This window comes from Neophocaena asiaeorientalis, unplaced genomic scaffold (assembly GCF_003031525.2).
Source record: "Neophocaena asiaeorientalis asiaeorientalis breed wild unplaced genomic scaffold, Neophocaena_asiaeorientalis_V1.1 scaffold134, whole genome shotgun sequence".
Lineage (NCBI taxonomy): Eukaryota > Metazoa > Chordata > Mammalia > Artiodactyla > Phocoenidae > Neophocaena > Neophocaena asiaeorientalis.
Genome location: NW_020185339.1, coordinates 28078429 through 28103579, shown reverse-complemented (window position 1 = coordinate 28103579; position 25151 = coordinate 28078429). Strand labels below are relative to the sequence as shown.

At 38.2% G+C, this 25151-nt stretch overlaps 1 protein-coding gene across 1 annotated transcript in view; it reads right to left on the bottom strand.

Annotated features, from left to right (window-relative positions):
• FAM186A (family with sequence similarity 186 member A) overlaps positions 1–25151 on the bottom strand; it is a 130948-nt gene that overhangs the window by 74759 nt on the left and 31038 nt on the right. The window contains 3 exon segments of the mRNA XM_024736424.1: positions 4092–4124; positions 4127–4258; positions 5247–5463. Of these exon segments, the coding sequence (XP_024592192.1) occupies positions 4092–4124; positions 4127–4258; positions 5247–5463 (382 nt within the window).

Below are 25151 nucleotides of genomic sequence, written 5' to 3'. Positions count from 1 at the left end.
TGTGGACTTCCTTTTAAAGAGCACAATATGGCAAATGAGGAAAAAACTAACTTGGCAGTGGAGAAACCTGACAAGCACTATTTTAGCTAGGTGATCAAGGTCAACACTGAGTCATAAATCATTTGATAATATGTACCCTTGAAATGGTATTGTGACAATAGTACTTTACCTCTGTGATCTTTCTCCCAAAACCCCATAGCCCCAGGGTAAATGTGAGAAAAGTATCAGATGAATTCCAATAGAGGGGCATTTTACAATACACCTGACTAGTACTCCTCAAACCCATCAGGGACATCAAACACAAGGAAAAATCTGAGAAATTGTCACAGCCAAGAAAGCCTAAGGAGCCATGGCAACTAGATGTAATCTGGTACCCTGGATGGGCCCCTGAAACAGAAAAAGGACACTAGGTAAAAACAAGGAATTATTAATCAATTACAAACTTTAATTAATAATGTCTCAATATTGGTTTGTTAATTATAACAAATGCATCATACTAAAGTAAATATTAATAATAAAGTATGGTGAGATAAATGGAACTTTATTATAGTCTCAATTTTTCTCTAAATCTAAAACTGCCTGAAAAAAATGAATGTGAAATGAAGACAATCCCAGATAGATAAGCAATGACTTGGTGCTGGTAGACTGGCCTTACAAGACATAGTAAAGAAGTCTTTTAGGTTGAAAGAAAATGACACCAGAGGATAATGCAATTTCACACAAAGAAATAAAGAGCACCAGTATATGTAAGTAAATTTAAAAGACGGTAAAAATATTATTTTCTTTTTCCTCTCTTAGTCAATTAAAAAGACAATCATATAAAACAATAATTTATATGGACTTCCCTGGTGGCGCAGTGGTTAAGAATACTCCCACCAATGCAGGGGACATGGGTTTAATCCCTGGTCCAGGAAGATCCCACATGCCTCGGCACAACTAAGCCCATGTGCCACAACTACTGAGCCCACGTTCCACAACCACGGAAGCCCACGTGCCTAGAGCCCGTGCTCCGCAACAAGAGAAGCCACCACATTGAGAAGCCCGTGCACTGCAATGAAGAGTAGCCCCCGCTTGCTGCAACTAGAGAAAGCCCGCGTGCAGCAGCGAAGACCCAACGCAGCCAAAAATAAATAAATAAATAACAATAATTATAAAACTATATTGTTGGGCATATAATGCGTAAATATGTAATATATATGACAAAACACATAGGATGGGAAGAGAATGGAGCTATTGGAGCAAAGGTTCTATATTTTGCTGAAATTAAGTTAGTACTAATCTCTGGCAGATTGTGGTAATTTAAGGTGTATACTGCAGTTCCTAGAACAACCACTAAGAAAATTACTCCAAAAATGTAGGAAAAAATGGAATTAAAAGGTAGACTAGGGCTTCCCTGGTGGCGCAGTGGTTGAGAGTCCACCTGCCGATGCAGGGGACACAGGTTCGTGCCCCGGTCTGGGAGGATACCACATGCCGCGGAGCGGCTGGGCCCGTGAGCCATGGCCGCTGAGCCTGCGCGTCCGGAGCCTGTGCTCCGCAACGGGAGAGGCCACAACGGTGAGAGGCCCGCGTACTTCAAAAAAAAAAAACAAAACAAAACCAAAAAAAAAAGGTAGACTAGAAAATATCTGTTTAGGGGACTTCCCTGGTGGTGCAGTGGTTAAGATCCGCCTGCCAATGCACAGGACACGGCTTTGATCCCTGGTCCCGGAAGATCCCACATGCCATGGAGCAAGTAAGCCTGTGTGCTACAACTACTGAGCCTGCGCTCTAGAGCCCACGAGCTACAACTACTGAGCCAGTGTGGCACAACTACTGAAGCCCACGTGCCTAGAACCTGTGCTCCGCAACAAGAGAAGCCACCGCAATGAGAAGCCCGCAAACCACAACAAAGAGTAGTCCCTGCTTGCTGCAACTAGAGGAAGCCTGCACGCAGCAGCGAAGACCCAACACAGCTAAAAATAAAATAAATAAAAATAAAATATCTGTTTAACACAGAAGGCAGTAAAAGAAGACTAGAAGAAGAAAAAAATATATAAGACATATGGAAAACAGCAAAATAGCAGGTATATATCCAACCATATCAATAATTACATTAAATATGAATTAATCACTCCAGCCAAAAGTCAGAGATTGCCATATTGTATTTAAAAAAGAAAAAAGCCCACAAGATCCAACTATAAGCAACATATCCTAGATTCAATCTTGCTAACAGTAACCACAGGGGAGCTAGAGAGACTATACTAATATCCGACAAAATAAACGTTAAGGCAAAATTTAAAAAGTGGTTCTAGAGACAACAGAAGACATTTTATAATGATAAAAGGGTCAGTTCATCAGGAAGCTAACACAATTATAAACATATGTGCATCTAACAACAGAGCCTTCAAATACAGGAAGCAAAAAAACTGACAGAATTAAAGAGAGAAATAACAATAATATTGGAGAGTTCAATATCCCGCTCTCAATAATGGATAGAACAACTAGATAGAAAGATCAGCAAAGAGATACATAGAAGACTAGAACAACAATATAAACCAACTATAAAACACTGCACCTGACAACAACCAGATATATATTCTTTTCAAGAACACATGGAATACTCTCCAGAATAGCTCATATGTTAGGCTATAAAACAAGTCCCAATACATTTAAAAGAATTAAAATAATACAGAGCATGTTCCTCAATTGCAATGTGATAGATGGATAGACAGATTATATATAATCTCCTTCTGGTTCTGCTCTCATGGTTGAATTCTCACTGATACAAGTTCATAATACAACACTAAAACCATGATCCATATAAGAAAAAAATGATAAATTGATGGAACATCATCAAAATTAAACACTTTTGGGTTTCAAGGCACCATTAAGAAAATGAAAGACAAGCCACAGACTGGGAGAAAACATTTGCAAATCACTTTTCTGATAAAGGACTTGTATCCAGGATATATAAGGAACTCTTAAAGCTCAATAATAAAAATGGCTAAGTATTTGAATAGACATTTCATCAAAGATATAGGAAAGACTAATAAGCACATGAAAAAATGCTCAACATCATTAATCATTAGGGAAATGCAAATTAAAACCACAATGAGGGCTTCTCTGGTGGCACAGTAGTTGAGAGTCCGCCTGCCAGATGCAGGGGACACGGGTTCGTGCCCCGGTCTGGGAAGATCCCACGTGCCGCGGAGCGGCTGGGCCCGTGAGCCATGGCCGCTGGGCCTGCACGTCCGGAGCCTGTGCTCCGCAACGGGAGAGGCCACAACAGTGAGAGGCCCGCGTACCGCAAAAAAAAAAAAAAAAAACCACAATGAGATATCACTTCATACTTATTAGAAAGGCTATAATAAAAAAGACAGACAATGACAAGTGTTGTTGAGGATGTGAAGAAACTGGAACCGTAATACACTGCTGATGGAAATTGCAATGGTGCTGTCACTTGGGAAATCAGTTAACAATTTCTTAAAAAGTTAAACATAAGTTTACCAGCAATAGATAAATAAATGACATAGAAATTCTACTCCTAGGTATCTCCAAAAAGAAATGAAATTTTATGTCCACACAAAAACATACATGTGTGTTCATAACAGCATTATTCATAAAAGCCAAAAAGTGGGAGCAATGCAAATGTCCATGCACTGGTAAATGGATAAACAAAGTTTGGTATATGCAAACAATGGTCTACAATTGGCAATAGAAAAGAAGAAACTACTGATACATCCTATAACATGGCTGAACCTCAAAAACATCATGCTAAATGAAAGACACCAGACATAAAAGACTACATAAAATATGTTTCCACTTCATGAAATATCCAGGAAAGGCAAATCTACTGAAACAGAAAAGAGATTAGTGGTTGTCTGGGGCTGAGGGTGTGAATGAGGATTGACTGCAAATGGGCCTGAGAGATCTTTGGGGGATGATAAAAATGTTCTAAAGTTAGATTGTGGTGATAGTTGGACAACTCTAAATTTATTAAAAGTCATTGAATTGTACAATTATCGTGGGTAAATTTTATGGTACGTAAATTATAAAGCTCTTTTTTAGAAAAAGTCAAATCTATTTCCAAAGTCTTAGAGCACTCTTACCTGTTTTTTTCTTTTGTTTCTTCTTTTCTTCAAAGATGTACTAATTCTGCTCAGTAGCTTGACATTGCTCTCGATAGCTTTGAGCGTTTCTGGTAACATCTCCATTTGTGCTATACAGTGGTGGTGTTCATCAATATCAATTGTAGTCATCTCAGACAAAATGACATCTTGAAGAGAGTAAAAACAAATTACTTTTGTGCAGAAAAATAAATAATTATAACCATATAGGCTTATAATATTGGCTACCTATTCAATATTATAGTATTGGGAAATATAAGTATCTCGTAATTATTTCTATTCTGAGGCTTTCTCTATGAAGAAATTAAAAAAGAGAGACTTGGAATAGAAGGCCGAACAGTAAGCCTTGGCCATGAAAATATGGTTAAAATTGGTTAAAAGGTGTCTAATTTGTTAACTTCAGGGATGGGGATATCTAAAATGTGAACATGTGCTTTAATATTGGGGATCTAAACCCCAATTAACTCCTTTGGTAAGTTTTCTAGTATTTTATAACACCTGTTACATGAGATTTCTTGTAACTAAATGAAATTTCTCTTTTTTGTATTCTTAGCTTATTCATTCTTTCATTCAACCAGTGTCTCCTCTGTCATGTACTGTTCTAGATCCTGCAGATAAAGCATTGAATAAAACAAATTCCCTAATTTCATACTATGTACATTCTAGTGAAAGGACACAGACAAAAATTTTTTAAAAGACACATTAATTATAAAGTATGTCAGATGGTAAGAAATGCTATAGACAAAAATAAAGAAGAGTAAAGAATAATGGACAGTGCCAGTGGGTAGAGAATGCGGATGGTCAGAGAACACCTCATTTTAAAGAGAAATATAAGCAGAGAATGAGCCATGTGGCTACCTGATGGAAAATGTTCCAGGCAAGGGACTAGGAAGCATAAGGACACTGGGCAGGAGTATGCTGGCATGCTCCAAGAAAAGCAAGGAGGCCAGAATAGCTGGTACTAAGTGAGCGAGCTTATATTTTCCTTATTCTATTCTTCCTGGAACAGAGAGCACCTGTTCTCTAAATAACCACCTTAGTCTTTTCTTGTTTAGTCTTTTTCTAATCCTTCATAATTTGCTTATAATTCCATTCTCTAGCTTTTTCATTAACTTTAAATCACTTTTGGAAACTTACTCCATTCTTCCAACCAGGCCAGAATGTAGACAAGAGTCTTTTCTTTAATTTCAGCAGTCTTGGCACAAGTAACTATTTTCCCCAGCAAACTTGCTCTCTATTTCTTATGTTCTGTAAGGGATATTTTCCTTCCAGAGTGCCCATTCTCTTCCATAGTATAGCGATTTATTATCCACTGCACATTCTGCATGATGTCACCCAACTACATATTAAGGTCCTATAAGAATAAGAAGGGGAATATATTAATAAATCCTCTGTTTGACAGTAAGCTTTGACCACCTTTCTTCCCAGAATGTCAGTGACAGTCACTATAGAGCTGTCTAATCAAAGGCCTGCCAATTCTAGTTTTTTGTTGTTGTTGTCTTTTGTTTGTTTTTGGCTGCGCAGCATGTGAGATCTTAGTTTCCTGACCAGGGATCAAATCCACACCCCCCTGCAGTGGAAGCATGGAGTCTTAACCACTGGACCATCAGCGAAGTCCCCTAATTCCAGTTTTTCTCTGAGTCTCAGATTTTCCTCTTAAATTTTTTTTCTCTGCCTTCATCCTAGCATTGCTATGATATAATGAAAAGAATATTGGGTCTGAAACCATATCTGGATTCCAACTCTATCTCTCTCGTTAAAATGACTTTTAATAAATCACTTAACAGTTCTGAGCTGCCCTGACTCATCTGTAAAATAATGGAGATGCTGAGTTTACAGTTGATGTGAGACGCGTAAGATGTGTGAAATGCCTTATAAACTGTGGATGCTATAAAAAAACTAATTAATTAAAGGAAGTTACTTCTTTTTCTTTTTTTAATCAACGCTTACACCTGGAAAGCAGCTATCAGAATATTCCACGACATGACTTCTACTTCATTATTTCCCCTCCTCAAGAATCTATCAGCAAATTCTCAGTGGGGGTAATTACTGCCTCATATGGGCATTTAGAAATTCGTGGGGACTTCCCTGGTGGCGCAGTGGTTAAGAATCTGCCTGCCAATGCAATGGACATGGGTTCCATCCCTGGTCGGGGAAGATCCCACATGCCGCGAAGCAAATAAGCCCATGCACCATAACTACTGAGACTGCGCTCTAGAGCCGGCGAGCCACAACTACAGAGCCCACACACTGCAACTACTGAAGCCCACATGCCTAGAGCACGTGCTCCGCAACAAGAGTGGCCACTGCAACGAGAAGCCTGCGCACTCCAACAAAGAGTAGCTCCCGCTCACCACAACTAGAGAAAGCCCGCACGCAGCAATGAAGACCCAACGCAGCCTAAATAAATAAATAACTTAAAAAAGAAATTTGTGGAAGCATTTTTCTTTGTAACAATGAATGGGAGGGAAGATTTATTGTATTTAGTAAAAGGTGCTAAGTGGTGCCAGCCCACCCAACAGTGCAATGGACAGTACACATGTTAAAGAATTGGCCCATCCTGCATAAATTTTGACTGTCCCATGGGATATTCACATAGGTTAAAAAAAAATCTGTTTGTAATTATCTGAGCCTAGAAACTTACTCTTTTTAAAGTATAAATGCAGAATAATTTTTTACGAAGTTTCATTGCTTACTGAAATTTCCAGGAATGCAAATATTTTGTAAATCAAAGGAAAATATTCTTTAGAATTTCTCCAATAAAATTTGACCATTCTGAAACACCATAGTACCAACTAGCAAGGCACTACTGCTAATAGTATGTAGTGCCAGTACAATAAACCTGCATTTGTATCAGCCTGTATTTGTAGCTTTCATATTTATTTTAATTCTACATAAGGATGCAAGCCTCTATCTACTACTTTGTTACGTCTTCTAGTGAAGTTTGACCTAGAATTTACACATTGAAATGAATGTTATTATAAATTAGCACTTATATTTACCCTCACATATTAATTTTTTAAAGTATGAGTATAGATATTTTATCTATGAATTTCACTTCAGAGGAACAAAGGTATGTTAAAAATATTTTAAAAGGGAATGGTAAATCTGATAGATGGAGAATCACTGCTCCATCTTTTCCAAATTTATCAATTACTCGCTCAGTTTGGCTTCAGACAAACTGAACTCTCTCTACACTCCTTACAATAGCATTAAGATTTGGATTTTGCAAGCCAAATCACCATGTCAAAAGAGTAATCAGGGCTTCCCTGGTGGCGCAGTTGTTGAGAGTCCGCCTGCCAGATGCAGGGGACGAGGGTTCGTGCCTGGTCCGGGAGGATCCCACATGCCGCGGAGTGGCTGGGCCCGTGAGCCATGGCCGCTGAGCCTGTGCGTCTGGAGCCTGTGCTCCACAATGGGAGAGGCCACAACAGTGAGAGGCCCGCGTACTGCAAAAAAAAAAAAAAGAGTAATCAAATGTTAGGTGCTGGAAATACTGCAATCAGAAATAGGTAATGCAGTTGCAGCAAATTGTCAGAAATACAGGAGAGCAGAGACAAAGTTTGATAAGCCGTGATGAAGAATAACATTACAAACTAACACACAGCATGGTGATTAAAGAAAAAGTATCACCAACTTCTCATAAATTCTCCCAGAAAATTGAAGAGAAAGGAACCTTTCTCAACTCATTCTTTGTGGTCAGAATTACCTTCATACCAAAGTCAGATAGATACTGCAAAACAGAAAAAACAAAAAAACTACAGACCAACATCTCTAAACATTGTCGCAAAAATCCTCAACAAAATACTAGCAAACAGAATTAAACAGCACATTAATAGAATTATATACCATGACGACGTGGGGTTTATTCCAGGGATGCAAAAATGGTTCAACATGTGAAAATAAATGAATGAAATATACCAAATTTACAAAATGAAGGGGAAAAATCATATGATCATCTCGATGCAGAATAAGCATGTGACAAAATTCAACACCCTTTCATGATGAAAACTTCAACAAAGCAGGTATAGAGGGAACATACCTCAAAATAATAAATGCCATATATGACAAGCCCACAGCTAACATCATACTGAAAAGTGAAAATCTGAAAATTATTCCTCTAAGATTAGGAACAAGGCAAGGATGCCCACTCTTACCAGTTCTATTTGACATATTACTGGAAGTCCTAGCCAGAGTAATTAGGCAAGAAGAAAGAAATAGGGACTTCCCTGGTGGTGCAGTGGTTAAGAATCCACCTGCCAATGCAGGGGACACGGGTTCAATCCCTGGTCTGGGAAGATCCCACATGTTGTGGGGCAACCAAGCCTGTGTACCACAATTACTAAGCCTGTGCTCTAGAACCTGTGAGCCACAGCTACTGAACCTGCGTGCCACAACTACTGGAGCCTGCATGCCACAACTACTGAAGCCCGTCCGCCTAAAGCCTGTGCTCCACAACAAGAGAAGCCTGCGCACAGCAACGAAGAGTAGCCCCCACTCACCGCAACTAGAGAAAGCCCACCCGCAGCAGCAAAGACTCAACGCAGCCAAAAATAAATAAATATTTTAAAAAAGAAAAAGAAATAAAAGACATCTATATTGAAAAGGAGGAAATATTATATTTGTTTGCAGATGATATAATCTTATATATAGAAAACTCTAACGATTCCATCAAAAGAGACTTCCCTTGTGGCACAGTGGTTAAGAATCCACCTGCCAATGCAGGGGGCATGGGTTCGATCCCTGGTCCAGGAAGAGTCCACATGCCATGGAGCAATTAAGCCCGTGCACCACAACTACTGAGGCTGTGCTCTAGAACCCACAAGCCACAACTACTGGGCCCGTGTGCCACAACTACTGAAGCTTGCATGCCTAGAACCCATGCTCCACAAAAGAGAAGTCACCGCAATGAGTAGCCCACCATAACGAAGAGTAGCCCCTGCTCGCCACAACTAGAGAAAGCCTGTGTGCAGCAACGAAGACCCAACACAGCCAAAAAAAAAAGTTCCCATCAAAAAACAACAGCAACAACAACAAAAACCAAACCTGTTAGAACAAATAAATGAATTCATGAAAGTTGCAGGATACAAAATCATACACAAAAATGTTTAGTTTTCTATATACTAATAATGAACTATCAGAAAGAGAAATTAAGAAAGTAATCCCATTTACAACTTCATCAAAAAGAATAAAATACCTGAGACTAAATGTAACCAAGGACGTGAAAGACGTGTATATTGGAAACTACAAGACATTAATGAAAGAAATTGAAGAAGACACACATGGAAAAGTATTTCATGCTCATACACTGTGAGAATTAATATTGTTAAAATATCTATACTACCCAAAGCAACCTACAGATTGAATACAATCCTTTTCAAAATTCCAATGACATTTTTTACAGAAATAGAACAAAAAATCCTAAAATTTGATTCTTTTGGAATCATAAAAGACCCTGAAGAGCTAAAGTAATATTGAGATAAAAGACAAAAGCTGGAGACATCAAGCTCCCTGATTTCAAACAATATTACAAAGCTATAGAAATTAAAACAGTATGATATCAGCATAAAAATAAACACATACATCAATGGAACAGAAAAGAGAACCTGGAAATAAACCCCCACACACATATCATCAGTTTATGACAAAGGAACCAAGAAGGGCTTCCCTGGTGGTGCAGTGGTTAAGAATCTGCCTGCCAATGCAGGGTACATGGGATCAAGCCCTGGTCCGGGATGATCCCACATGCCGTGGAGCAACTAACCCCATGCACCACAGCTACTGACCCTATGCTCTAGAGCCCGCAAGCCACAACTACTGAGCCCGTGAGCCACAATTACTGAAGCCCATGTGCCTAGAGCCCGTGCTCTGCCACAAGAGAATCCACCACAATGAGAAACCCGTGCACTGCAACGAAGAGTAGCCCCCACTCACCGCAACTAGAGAAAAGCCCGCGTGCAGCAACAAAGACCTAAGGCAGCCAAAATTATAAATAAATAAATTTTAAAAAAAGGAACCAAGAATATACAGTGGGGAAAGCAAAGTCTTTTCAATATATGGTGCTGGGAAAATTGGACAGCCACATGCAAAAGAGTGAAACTGGATTTCTATCTTATACCGTACATAAAAATTAACTCCAAATGGATGAAAGACTTGAATGTAAGACCTGGAACTATAAAAATTCCAGAAGAAAACATAGGTAATAATCTCCTTGACATTGCTCTTGGTGATAATTTTTTGGATTTGACACCAATAGCAAAGGTAAAAAAAGCAAAAATAAACAAGTGGTACGACCTCAAACTAAAAAGCTTCTGGGGACTTCCCTGGTGGTCCAGTGGGTAAGACTCCATGCTCCCAATGCAGGGGGTCTGGGTTCAATCCCCAGTCAGGGAACTAGATCCCACATGCATACGACAACTAAGAGACCACATGACACAGCTAAGAGTCTGCATGCCGCAACTAAGAAGTCCGCATGCTGCAACTAAAAGATCCCATATGCTGCAACCAAGATCCCAAGTGCCTCAACTAAGACCTGGTGCAGCCTAAATAAATAAATAGCTTCTGCACAGCAAAGGAAACCATCAACAAAATGAAAATGAAAAAGCAACCTACCAAATGGGAGAAAATATTTGCAAATCATATATCTGATAAGGGGCTAATATTCAAAATATGTAAAGAACTCATACAACTCAATAGCAAAAACCCAAACAATCTGATTAGAAAAATGGACTGAAGATATGCATAGACATTTTTCCAAAGAAGACATACAGATGGCCAATGGGTACATGAAAAGATGCTCTACCATTATTAATCATCAGGGAAATGCAAATCAAAACCACAATGAAATGTACCTCACACCTGTTCGAATGGCTATTATCAAAAAGACGAAAATTAACAACACTTCTTAGTGTTGGCAAGGATGTGGAGAAAAGGGAACCCTTGTGCACTGTTGGTGGGAATGTAAATTGGTGCAGCTACTATGGAAAACAAAATGGAGTTTCCTCAAAAGATTAAAGATAGAGCTACCATATGATTCAGCAATTCCACTTTTGGGTATTTATCTGAAGAAAACAAAAATACTAATTAGAAAAGATATTTGCACTCCCATGTTCACTGTAGCATTATTTACAATAGCCAAGATGTGGAAACAAACCAAGCATACATAAATATACAATGGAATATTATTCAACCACAGAAAAGAATGAAGTTTTGCCATTTACAACAACATGGATGGACTTTGAGTGCATTATGCTAAGTGAAATAAGTGAGACAGAGAAACACAAATACGGTATGATCTTTCTTATACATGCAATCTAAAATAAAACTAAATTCATAGCTACAGAGAACAGTTCGGTGGTTACCAAAGGTAGGGGTAGGGACAGTGTGAAAAATGGGTGAACTATTTCTTTTTTTAGTTTAGTTTAAATAAATTGAATTTTAAAAAATCAGTTGTGTTGTTATACACTAACAGTTAACAATCTGAAAAGGAAATTAAGAAAACATTTCTACTTACAGTAGCATCAAAAGAATAAAATACTCATAATAAACTTAACCAAGGAGACGAAAGACAATGTTAAAACATCAGTACTACTGAACCAATCTACAGACAGTACAATCCCTAACAAAACCCCAATGGTGTTTTTTGCAGAAATAGAAAAATCCATCTTTAGGATTCATGTGGAATCTCAAGGTACCCCAAATACCCAAAACCATTTTGAAAAAGAAGAATAAAATTGGAGAGCTCATACTTCTCATTTTCAAATATTACTATAAATCTACAATAATTAAAATAGCATACTGTCATAAAAGACATATAGACCAGTAGAATAGAATACAGAGCCCAGAAATAAACTTTTGCGTATATGGCCAAATAATTTTTGACAAGAGTGCCAAGACCATTCAATGGGAGAGGACAATCTGTCAACAAATGATGTTGGGAAAACTGGATACCCACATGCAAGAATGAAGTTGGACCCTTATCTTATACTATATACAAAAATTGACTCAAAATGGATCAAAAACCTAAGCATAAGACCTAAAACTATAAAACAGAGGAAATGTAGAGAGAAAAGCTTCATGACGTTGGATTTGGCAATGATTTCTTAGTTATGACACCAAAAGTACAGGCAATAAAAGTAAAAATAGATAGATTGGTCTAAATCAAATTTAAAACTTGTGCATCAAAGGACACAACAGAGTGAAAAGGTAACCTATAGAGTGAAAAAAATTTTTGCAAATCATATATCTAATGAAGGGTTAATATCCACAATATATAAAGAACTCTTGGGACTTCCCTGGTGGCACAGTGGATAAGACTCCATGCTCCCAATGCAGGGGGCCCAGGTTCGATCCCTGGTCAAACTCACTGTGGTTTCTGAGAACTAGATCCCACACGCATGCTGCAACTAAGAGTTCGCATGCCACAACTAAGGAGCCCATGTGCTGCAATTAAAACCCAGAGCAATCAAATAAATAAATATTAAAAAGAACTTATTTAAAAATAAACTCTCAACATCAAATAAATAAATAACCCAATCCGAAAATGGGCAAAGGACTTGAATAGACATTCAAAGAAGATATATAAAATGGCCAACAGATATATGAAAAAAAGCTCAACATCACTAATCATTAGGGAAATGCAAATCAAAACCACAATGAGATACCACTTCACACCCATACAGATGGCTACTATCAAAAACAAACAAACAAGTGAAAAATAGAAAAGAAATGTTGGCAAGGATGTGAAAATTGGAACTCTTGTGCACTATTGGTGGGAATACAAAATGATACAGCCACTATGGAAAACGTATGGCAGTTCCTCAAAATATTAAAAATAGAATTACCATATGATCCAGCAATTTTACTTCTGGGTATACACCTGAAATCATTGAAAACAGGGTCCCTAAGAGATCTTAGTACACCTGTGTTCATAGTAGCATTATTCACAATAGCCAGGAGACAGAGGCAACCCAAGAGTGCATTAACAGCTGAAAGGATAACAAGATGTGGTATATACATACATTGAAATGTTATTCAGCCTTAAAAAGGAAAGAAATTCTGACACATGGTACATGGATGAACCTTAAGACATTAAACTAAGTGAAATAAGCCAGTCATAAAAAACAAATACTGTATGATTTCACTAATATGAGCTATCTAGAATGGTAGAATTAATAGAAACAAGTAAAATGGTGGTTTTCCAGACGCAAAGGGAAGAGGGAAATAGGGTATTGTTTAATAGGTGTAGAGTTTTAGTTTTGCAAGATGAAAAAGTTCTGGGGGAATCCCCTGGCAGTCCAGTGGTTAGGACTCCGTGCTCTCACTGCCAAGGGCTGTGCAGTGGAGCCAAAAAAAAAAAAGATGAAAAAGTTCTGGAGGTTGATTGCATAACAATGTGATTATACTTAATACTACTGAACTATATACTTAAAAATGATTAAGATGATAAAATTTATGTTATGTGCATTCTACCACAATTAAAATTAGACAAAAACTTTTTTTTAATTAAAATAAGGAGTAATCAGATGTTAAGTGCTGGAAATATTGCAATAAGAAACAGATGATCCAGTTGCAGCCAGTAAGTTAAGTCAGGTATACAGGAGAGCAGAGTCAAACTTTGCTAGGTCAAGTGATGAAAAATAACATTACGAACTGACCAGCTGCTCATAAATTCTTCCAGAAAACTGAACAGGAAAGAACATTTCCCAACTTATCCTTTGAGGCCAGCATTATCCTGATACCCAAATCAGACAAAGACATAAGAAAATAAACTATATGTCAATATTCTTTATGAACACAGTCACAAAAATGCTTAACAAAATATTAGAAATTAGATCAAACAATGGACTAGAAAGAAAACATTATGAATAAGTGGGGTTTATTCCTAGAACACAAGGTTGATTCAAAACTGGAAAATTAATAAATGTAAGTCACCATATCAATAGTCTAAATAAGAAAAAAACATATGATCATCTCAATAGATGCAGAAAAAGCAGCTGACAACATTCATTCATGATTTTAAAAAAATTCTATAGCAAACTAGGAATAGAGGATAACTTCTGCAACGTGATGAAGAACATTTACAAAAAATTTACAGCTAGGATTATACTTAATGGTGAAAATCTAAATTGCTCTAAGGATTCATTTTTATTCAATCTTGTATTAAGGTCCTACCCAATGCAATAAAGTAAGAAAAGGAAGTAAAAGAATATTCACTGGAAAGGGAGAAATAAAAGGTTTGTATTTACAGACCAAACAAAATCAAAAACAAACCAAAAATCAAACAAACAAAAAACTGTCTGTGTAAAAACTCCCAAAGAATCTATAAAAAAGAGCTTCCAGTATACAAAAATCAAAATCTTATTTCTATACACTAGCAATAAACAATTGAAATTTAATAAAACAGTACCATTTGCAATTAACACTAAAAATATGAAATACTTAAGTACAGATCTAACAAGTGCAAAATCTGTACATTGAAAATTACAAAGCATTGATGAAAGAAATCAAAGAAGATCTAAATAAATGATGACAATTCTAAGCACAGACAAGGATGTAGAGCAACTGGAACTCATACTTTCCCAGTGGGAATGCAAAATAGTAAAGCTATTTAAGATAACAGTTTGGCAGTTTTTTGTAAACATATGCTACCATACAATCTAGCAAAACCATTCCTAGGTATTTAGCCAAGAGATGAAAACTTATGTTTATACAAGAATTTATACATGAATGTTTGTAGTGACTTTACTTGTAATTGCTCCAAACTGGAAACAACCCCAATATCCTTCAACTAGTGAATGCATGCTTTATGCTAAGACAGATTCAAATGATGTAGGGTATGATTCCCTTTGTGTGGCATTCAGGAAAGGGAAAACTATAAGGACAGAAAACTAATGGCTCCAGGGGTCTATCAGCCAGGGAGAGGTTGGCCACAAAAGGGCATAAGGGGATTTTTCGAGGAGACAGAATTGTTTTAAATCTGAATTTTGATGGTGATGACATGTCTCTGTCAAAACTCTTGAACAGTATACCAAAAAGTGGGAATTTTACCTTAATTAAAAAAACAAAGTTACAGGCAGTAGAATCAGACTACCTGGATTTTATTTTATTTTTTTAATTAAAAAATTTTTTTGGCTGCGTTGCTGTGAGCGGGCTTTCTCTAGTTTTGGTGAGCGGGGGCTATTCTTTGTTGTGGTGCACGGGCTTCTCATTGTGGTGGCTTCTCTTGTTGCGGAACAGAGGCTCTAGGCACACAGGCTTCAGCAATTGCAGCACTCGGGCTCAGTAGTTGTGGTACACGGGATTAGTTGCTCTGCGGCATGTGGGATCTTCCTGGACCAGGGATCAAACCCGTGTCCCCTGCATTGGCAGGTGGATTCCCAACCACTGCACCACCAGGGAATCCCACACTACCTGGATTTGATTCAGATCCACCACGTGTAACAACTATGACCTTTAGGCAGGCCTCAAGTAGTCTCAGTTTCCCATCCGTGAAATAGGATTAATAGTAATACCTATCCATGTTGAATTATCATGGGAATTAAGTGAGATAATCTGTAAATAAACTTTTACCATAGGTAACATGGTAAACACTTTAAATGCTACCAGGTTATTAAGTGCTTACTATATGCCAGAGGGGTGAAAGGGTCAAAGTAAGAAGAAGGGTAGAGAAAGCACCATAACCTGGAGCAGGATAGAACGTGAGAAGCAGATAATAGCAATAGCAAAATGAACACAGTGTACCTATTCTCCAGTTGAAAAAACAGAAAATCTTTAAAGTCTCCTGTGTTCCCCATATCAATTGCATCCCTTTCCCAATGCCCAGAGATAAATACTATCCTGAACTTTAATCTCTATACTTTTAACACTGTAGTAAGCTGAATGATGTCCCCATCCCCCAAAGATATTGTTAACGAACACAAGTTCCTTCACAGTGAGGCCAAACAAATCTAAATGTCGGAGTTTGGAGCAGGGAAGGTTTACTGCAGGGCCAAGCAAGGAGAATGGGTGGCTCCTGCTCAGAAACCCACAACTCTCCAATGGTTTGGGGAGATAAGTTTTTACAGGCGAAATTGGGGGTGAGAGCTGCAGGGTGTGTGACTTTCTTCTAATTAGGTTGGTGGTGAGGCAACAGGGTGGTGCTCTAGGAATCTTGTGTTCAGCCTGAAGTTACCATCCTAAACCTGGGTGGAGGCCCTAGTACCTGCAGAAGAACCCAAAGATATTGTTATGCATATTCCTTGCTGAGGAACCAGGACCCTGCCCCAAGGCTGCACTGTTGTTTCTTGACTGCTCCTCCTTTGCTTCTGCATTCCCTCCCTTCCCTGATTAGCAACTATTTGAATCTGCCCTTTAGAACTCAGGGAAGGTCGAGGAGGTTGAAGACTTTGCCTGCAAGTAAGAAACGGGGACACGGAAAGGATTTGTAACAGGGAGGGCCCCACAGGGTCTTACTCCATTTCAGTATCAGGTCATAATCCCTGGAATGTGTAAAAGTTACTTTATATGGAAAAAGGGTCTTTGAAGATGTGTTTAAATTAGTGATCTTGGGGTGGAGAGATTATTCTGGATTATCTAGGAGTGCCCTATTGCCATCACAAGTGTCCTTATAAAAGGGAGGAAGAGGGACAAAATTTTACAGACACATACAGAAGAGAAGGTTCAAAGTGAAGATGGAGCAGAGAGAGATTTGAACCTGCTGGCCTTGGAGACTGGAGTGATGTGGCCACAGACAAGGAATGCCAGCAGCTACCAGAAACTGCAAGAGACAAGGAATGAATTCTCAGAGTCCAGAGAGAGAGCAGCCCTGCTGATATCTGGACTTCAGCCCAGTGATGCAGATTTCAGACCTCTAGAATTTCTGACCTTTAGACTTGTGAGAGACTAAATATCTGTTGTTTTATACCATGTGGTTGTAGATATTTCTTACAGCAGTGAAGGAAACCATAATATGTCACCCCAAAATATGCCTCTGACATAAAAATTATTTTGAGCTGAAGGCTATTAAGAATCAGTAAATGTGGGAATCCCCTGGCTGTACAGTGGTTAGAACTCCTGCTTTCACTGCCGAGGGCCTGGGTTCAATCCCTGGTTGAATCCCCACAAGCTGTGTGGCGTGGCCAGAAAAAAAAAAAAAAATCAGCAAATGCCGGAAAAGCTCTCTCATCCCCCTGTTCTGCCTAAAGGCAGGATACAAATTCTTTTTACTGGAGATATACTTATCAGCACCAGAGGAATCTGCAAAGAAACCTTACTCTATTAGTTTCCTCCCATATATTTACCTTCCCACAGTTTGCCACTTTGAAAGCCTAAAACTACTTTCCTTTGTCCTGTCATTTCTCCACAAATTTGTTGTTCTTTGTTGAAGATGCTAACATAAGCCACTTGGAGTTACTCTTCCTTTAAATTTCTCCCAGGTGATGTGCACTGCACACGTTAATAAAGTGCTTTTCTCTTGTTAATCTGTCTTTTTGTGAAGGAGTACTAGCTGAAAACCTAAAATGGGTGAGGTAAAGTTTTTTCCCTAAAGTAGAGACCACACACGCACTCACTCACGCATGTGTGCACACACACATCCTTAGACAGTAGATTGTGTAGTTTTGCTTGTTTTTAAACTATTCTCTTTATCCTTCAGTGACTTGCTTTTTCCCTCAACATAGTGTTGTTTTTAGTTTATACGCGTTGGAATGTATACCTATAGCTCGTTCATTTACACTGTTGTGTGTTTTTTATTTTATTGCGCAAATATACTACAATTTGCTTATCCATTACTATATTGGTTTGTTTTCAGTTTTGTGCTTTTACAGACAATGGTATAAAATTTTTGAACATTCCTCATGGTACACATATGCAAGAGTTTTTCTAGAGCTACGCTGTCCAATATGGTAGCCACTAGCCACACGTAGCTACTGAGAAATTTTAATGAGGCAGGTGTGACAGGAAATAAATTTTAATTTAAATTAAACTAATTGAAAATTTAAAACTAATACGATTCATTTATTGGAAAACCTTTAAGTATTTTGGAAGAACTTGGTATATGAATCTAACTCTTCATCTATAAATTTTATGAAATCTAAATATCGATCAAGTATTTCTGATGAAAATTTGACGTGCAGTTTGAGATGTATTCTAAGAACAAATTACATGCTGAATTTCAGACAGTATGAAAACAGTGTATACCTCTTAATAATTTTTTTTATTGATAAACAACTTCAAGCTTTGAAGAGTAAATAGCTCTCAACCTAGAACTATATATCCAGCAAAATTATCTTTCAAAAGCATGAGGGTTATATGATATTAATATTATAAAAATATGTTATAAAGAGTTTTCCATTTTTCTCTTCTCTGAAAAATTTGTATAAGTTTAATTTTCCTAGAAAATTTCCCAATTCACCTAAGCTTTCTGAGTTACTGTCCCCAAGTTGTACAATATATTCTATATCCTCTTATCATTTTTTCAATCTCTGCTGCATGTACTGTTATTCACCCCTTTCATTCTTTTTTTTTTTAATATTTATTTATTTATTTGGTTGTGCTGGGTCTTAGTTGCAGCAGGTGGGCTCCTTAGTTGTGGCTACCCCTTTCATTCCTTTTTTTTTTAAAGGTAGAAATGAGTTTTCTTCTTTTTTTTTAAGTAATTAATTTATTTTTTGGCTGCATTGGGTCTCTGTTCCTGAGTGCGGGCTTTCTCTAGTTGCAGCGAACGGGGGCTACTCTTCATTGCACTGTGTGGGCTTCTCATTGCAGTGGCTTCTCTTGTTGCAGAGCATGGGCCCTAGGTGCGTAGGCTTCAGTAGTTGCGGCATGCAGGCTCAGTAGTTGTGGCTCTCGGGCTTAGTCGCTCCGTGGCATGTGGGATCTTCCCAGACCAGGGCTCGAACCTGTGTCCCCTGCATTGACAAGTGGATTCTTAACCACTGCGCCACCAGGGAAGTCCACCCCTTTCATTCTTAATAGTGTTTATTTGCTCCTTGTCTTTTTTTTTTCTTGATCAACTGTTACAAAGATTGTTCAATTAGACTACTCAAAGAATCATTTTTTACCTTTCTTAAGCCTCTTCATTTTTTTCTATTTTTTAAATTTGTACTCTTAATTTTTGTTATTTCCTTCATTTTACATTCTCTGGGCTTAATCTGTTGTTTTTTTCCCCCTAACTTCTAAGTTGTCTGTTTAACTTATGCATTTTTAACTTTCTTTTCTAATATAAGGTATAAATTTCCCTGTAAGTACTACTTTCATTACATCTCATATGCATTTAATATAGTGCATTTATTGTTATTCTAAGTATGTTATTCTAAGCATTTTCTAATTTCTACTATGACTTCTTTGACTTATGAATTATTTTAGAGTTTTCCCTAATTTGTTTCTCTAGTTTTTAGCCAACTTTTGTCCACTAATTTCTAATTTGGTTACATTGTGGTCTGTACGATATCAATTCTTTGAAAATTTTAAAACCTTTAATCTAAAATGTGGCCAATTCTGGGAAATGTTCCATTTGTGCTTAGAGAATATGTATTTTCCAGTTTTAATGTTGATTCCTGAATTTGTCCATTAGATGATGCTTGTTATTGTGTTGTTTAAACCTTTTACATCTTCAATGTGGTTTTGTTAGCTTAATCAAACAATTATATCAAAATAGTAGATTTTTTTTCAATTTCTTCTTGTACTTGTGAAATCTTTTTCTTTGTATATTTTTAAGCTTTGTTACTAGAGGCATAGGCATGCGTGCAGGTTCAGAATTATCACATATGGAACTGAATCTTATTGCTTGATAACCCTCTTTCTCTCCAGTAATACTTTTTTTTTTTTTTTTTGGGCTGCATTGTGTCTTCGTTTGCTGCCTGTGGGCTTTCTCTAGTTGCGGCGAGCAGGGGCTACTCTACATTGCAGTGCACGGGCTTCTTATTGTGGTGGCTTCTCTTGTTGCAGAGCACAGGCTTTAGTCGCGTGGGCATCAGTAGTTGTGGCACGTGGGCTCAGGAGTTGTGGCTCACTGGCTTAGTTGCTCCACGGCATGTGGGAATCTTCCTGGACCGGGGCTCGAACCCATGTCCCCTGCATTGGCAGGTGGATTCTTAACCACTGCACCACCAGGGAAGCCCTCCAGTAATACTTCTTGACTTAAAGTCTAATACTAAAACAATTGCACCAACAGTTAATATTTGTCTGGTATATGTTTTGCCATCCTTTTGTTTTCAATTTTTCTGTCTCTTGTTTCAGATATCTTCTAAAGAGAATTTACTGAATTTTTTTCATCCAGTCTAACAATCTTTGTATTTTAATTTTTACTTTTGCATAGCTATTGAATATATCAGTCAGGGTCTAACCAGAAAAAGAGAGAGCATTACATATGTAAAGCATTAAAAAAATTTAAAGTAGAGAATTTGTTACATATATCATAGAAGAGCCAAAAGGCCAAACAAGGGATGAAAGTGAGGCAACCAGAGATTAGTAACAGCAGGAACAAAGAGAGGAGATTGTGTTACTGAAGCTCAGGTGCTTGGAAGCTGGTATAATAGGCCTGTCATGAACTGGATCCATGAAGGAGATACTCCAGAGACACTGCCCCAGCGAAACAGGGAGAGGGTCTACCTTCCTCCTGCCTTACAGCCTTTTGCTTTGCCTTCCTTTGTCCAAACCCAGAAGCCCGCTGGCATAGGTGCTTGGGAAAGGCAGCATGCAGGGGTCTGTCCACCTCTCCTCCATTCCTTCCCATGCCACATAATTCAGAGAAGACTAAGGGAAAGGTAAACAGATCCAGGTCCAGCAGATTGATATATTTGCTTCATTTTTACCATCTATAATCATTCACGTTATTTCTAATTAGAATGATTACAAAGCACTAAATAAGATTGATTAGAATACTTACTGTTCTAAGTTTTTCACCTTTCTTGCTGACTTTTGAATTGATTTTTTTCTTTTAGTAATAGCTTCCTTAAAAATTTCAACACATATATTTATAAATTAACACAGTCTAAGGTAAATCAATATCAATACGCATCTTGGATAGTACAAGTATCTTAATGCTTTAACTCTGATCAATCTCTTTTTAATATGTTATTGTTGTCCAGTATTTTATTTCTATTTTTGTAAAGCTCCACAAATTAGACATTGTTATTGTTTTATTGTTATTGTTTTATATACCTGAATTCTTTATATTTGCCTACGTTTACAATTTTATTTTCTCATTACGCCTTTTTTCATATTAAACTTCTCTGTGATTACCTTCCTTCTTCCTCAGAAACATCCTTTAGAAGTTCCTTAAGTGAGGGTCTATTAGTAGCAAACCCTCTAAATTTCTCATTGTCTGAAAATGTCTTTATTTTACCCTCATACTTGAAAGATTTTTTGCTGGATATGCAATTCTAGGTTGAGAGTTGTTTACTCTCAAAGCTTTGAAGTTGTTATCCCATTATCTTTGGTATCCATTGTTACTCTTGAGATAGCTGGGAGAATAAATGCCATTACTTTGTAGGAATCTGACTTCATTCTCTGCCTGCTTTTAAGATGCAATCTTTGTCATTGGTTTTCTGCTGTCTCACAACTATGTATTTAAATATTGATTTGATTTTTGTTACCTTGCTTGGGATTCTTTGGGATACCTGAATCTGAATATTGGTGTCTTTTATCTAATACGTGAAATTCTCAGCCATTATTTATTTATGTATTACCTCTCTCTAGTCTTTTCTATTTTCTCCTTCTGAAAGTCTGACTAGAATATATTGGATCTTCATGTTGGTTAACCCCTCTTTTGTGGTTTCAATTTTTTCATCTCTCTGAGCTGCATTCTTTTTTTTTTTGGCCATGCTGCGTGGCTTGTGGGATCTTAGTTCCCCAACTAGGGATTGAACCCAGGTCCATGGCAGTGAAAGCACCAAGTCCCAACCACTGGACCACCAGGGAATTCCCCATAAGCTGCCTTCTTAATAATTTCTTCACAATTTTCTCAGTTTATTAACTCTTTCTTTAGTGTTTAATCTGCTATTTCACCTGTCTATTGAGCTTGTGATTTTAATATTTTTATGTTTAGAAATTTTATTTGGTGGCTTCCCTGCTGGTGCAGTGGTTAAGAATCCACCTGCCAATTGTAGGGGACATGGGTTTGAGCCCCGGTCCAGGAAGATCCCACAGGCCACGGAGCAACTAAGCCCGTGCGCCACAACTACTGAGCCTGCACTCTAGAGCCTGAGAACCACAACTACTGAGCCCACGTGCCACAACTACTGAAGCCCACGCCTAGAGCCTGTGCTCCACAACAAGAGAAGCCACCACAATGAGAAGCCCACGCACCACAATAAAGAGTAACCCCCGCTTGCCACAACTAAAGAAAGCCCACACGCAGCAACGAAAACCCAACACAGCCAAAAATAAATAAATTTATTTATTAAAAAAAAAAGAAATTCTATTTGGTATTTTTCAAAACTTCCTGCTCACTTTGAGAGAATTTTAATCTTATCGTATTCTGGTCATTTTTATTCTTTTAAACATGGTAAATGAGCTTAAATTCTACATCTGACAATTTTAAAAATCCAGTGTTGGTGGGTGTGATTTCTTAGATTCTTGTTTCTGCTAAATCTTAATCATTGTAGCCTATTTCCTCTTCCATAAAACTTCTTTGCTGGGGACATCCCTTGTGGTCCAGTGGTTAAGACTCTGCCCTTCCAATACAGGGGACATGGGTTGGATCCCTGGTTGGAGAACTAAGATACCACCTGCCCTGCGTACAGCCAAATAAAAAACAAAACAAAACAAAAAAACTTCATGGCTGAAAATACATTGTCTTGTGTTTAAAATAATTCCCCTTGGGCAGGATCTATAGATCTATATATTCATTTTTGGGAAGATCCCTTGTGATTTCTTTAACATTCCAGCTTGATTTTTAGGGGGATACAGAGTTAGCATGAATTCTGGTTCCAAACTCATATGAGCACCAATCTATTGGTAGGCATTCTAAGAGATTTTCTTTTCTTCTCTACCTTCCAGGCCCAAGACTGAACCAGTAAGCTTTCTTATTATTACCTTTGGTAGTATTGGGCAGTGGAATATAGTTAATTTACTGAAGATATTGTCTATCAAAGGTCCCAATTACATGCAAAGTTCTGTGTTCTGACCTCCCACCTTACTTAAACCGTGGACTTGTCTCGTTCCCCCAAGCTTGTGTCTAGTTAAAATTCAAGTTCTAATCTCTACTTCACACCATAAACAAAATTTAATTCCAGGTGGACTGTAGATCTAAATGTGAAAGGTAAACACAACATATAAATATATTTTCATTACTTTTTTCATATATAAAATGCAAGAAGCACTAAGCATAAAGTAAAAGAGAAATAAATTGGATTACATTAAAATTTAAGAAATTGCATTAGTCAATAGGCACAATTAGGAGCATGAAAGGAAATCCACAGAGTAAGAGAAAATAGTTGCAGGCCATATTATTAGTGAAGGACTTGAATCCAGAACATATAAAGAACACTTACAAATTAATAGAACCCGATAGAAAGACTAGGCAAAAGACATGAATGGTATTTCAATAAAGAGAATGTCCAAATGATCAAAAATCACAAGAAAATGTGTTCAATTTCATCAGTAACTAATAAAATGCAAATGAAAACCATAACAACATAGTATCATATACCCATTGGAATGGCTAAAAATAAAAGACTGTAATGTGAAGTACTGGTAATGCTACAGAGTCATGGCATTCTTATAGATTGTTCGTGGAAGTCTATTTGGTACAACTACTTTAAAAAACTCTTTGGGGAGCTTCCCTGGTGGTCCAGTGGTTAAGAATCTGCTTGCCAATGCAGGGGACACGGGTTCGATCCCTGGTCCAGGAAGATTCCACATGCCAAGGGGCAACTAAGCCCGTGCACCACAACTACTGAGCCTGCGCTCTAGAGCCCATGCACCACAACTACTGAGCCCATGTGCCACAACTACTGAAGCCTGTGTGCTCTGGGGCCCATGTGCCACAACTACTGAGCCCAAGTGCTGCAACTATTGAAACACTCGCACCTAGAGCCTGTGCTCCACAACAAGAGAAGCCACTGCAATGAAAAGCCTGCTCACCACAACGAAGAGTAGCCTCCGCTCGCCACAACTTGAGAAAGATCGTGTGCAGCAATGAAGACCCAGCGCAGCCAAAAAAAAAAAAAGAAAAGACTCCACCTTCCAATTCAGGGGACGTGGGTTCAATCCCTGGCTGGGGAACTAAGATCCCACATGCCGCATGGCAACTAAGCCCGTGTGGTGAAACTACTGAGCCCGCGTGTGCTCTGGAGCCTGTGCACGACAACTAGAGAGAAGCCCATGCTCCGCAGCAAAAGATCCTGTGTGCCACATCGAAGATCCCCAGTGCAGCAACTAAGACCTGACACAGCCAAATAAATAAATAAATAAATATTTTTTTTTAAAAAGAACTCTTTGGGACTTCTGGGTAACTGCAAACAATGGAGGTCATGTAGCAAATAATCTTTCTAAATCTCTTTCCTAAAAGATACAGAATAACATCACATGTATGCAAATATATACATACATCGCTGAAAGAGAGTTCTGAAAATGCAAGATGACTGTAAGTAAAAAGAGAGAAGAAAAAACTAAATACCAGTTACCCAGTCGCACATACTCCCACCCCATCCCTGCCCTGCCGCAGAGCTTTATAATGAGGAAAGGGAGACTGATCAAAACTACAGAAGGTGGTGCAGTGGTTAAGAATCCGCCTGCCAATGCAGGGGACACGGGTTCGAGCCCTGGTCTGGGAAGATCCCACACGCCGCAGAGTGACTAAGCCTGTGCACCAAAACTACTGAGCCTGAGCTCTAGAGCCTGTGAGCCACAACTACTGAGCCCACGTGCCACAACTACTGAAGCCCACACACCTAGAGCCCGTGCTCTGCAACAAGAGAAGCCACTGCAATGAGAAGCCCGCACACAGCAATGAAGAGTAGCCTCCGCTCACCGCAACCAGAGAAAAGCCTGCACGCAGCAACAAAGACCCAACACAGCAAAAAAAAAAAAAAAAAAAAAAAAAAAAAAAAAAAAACA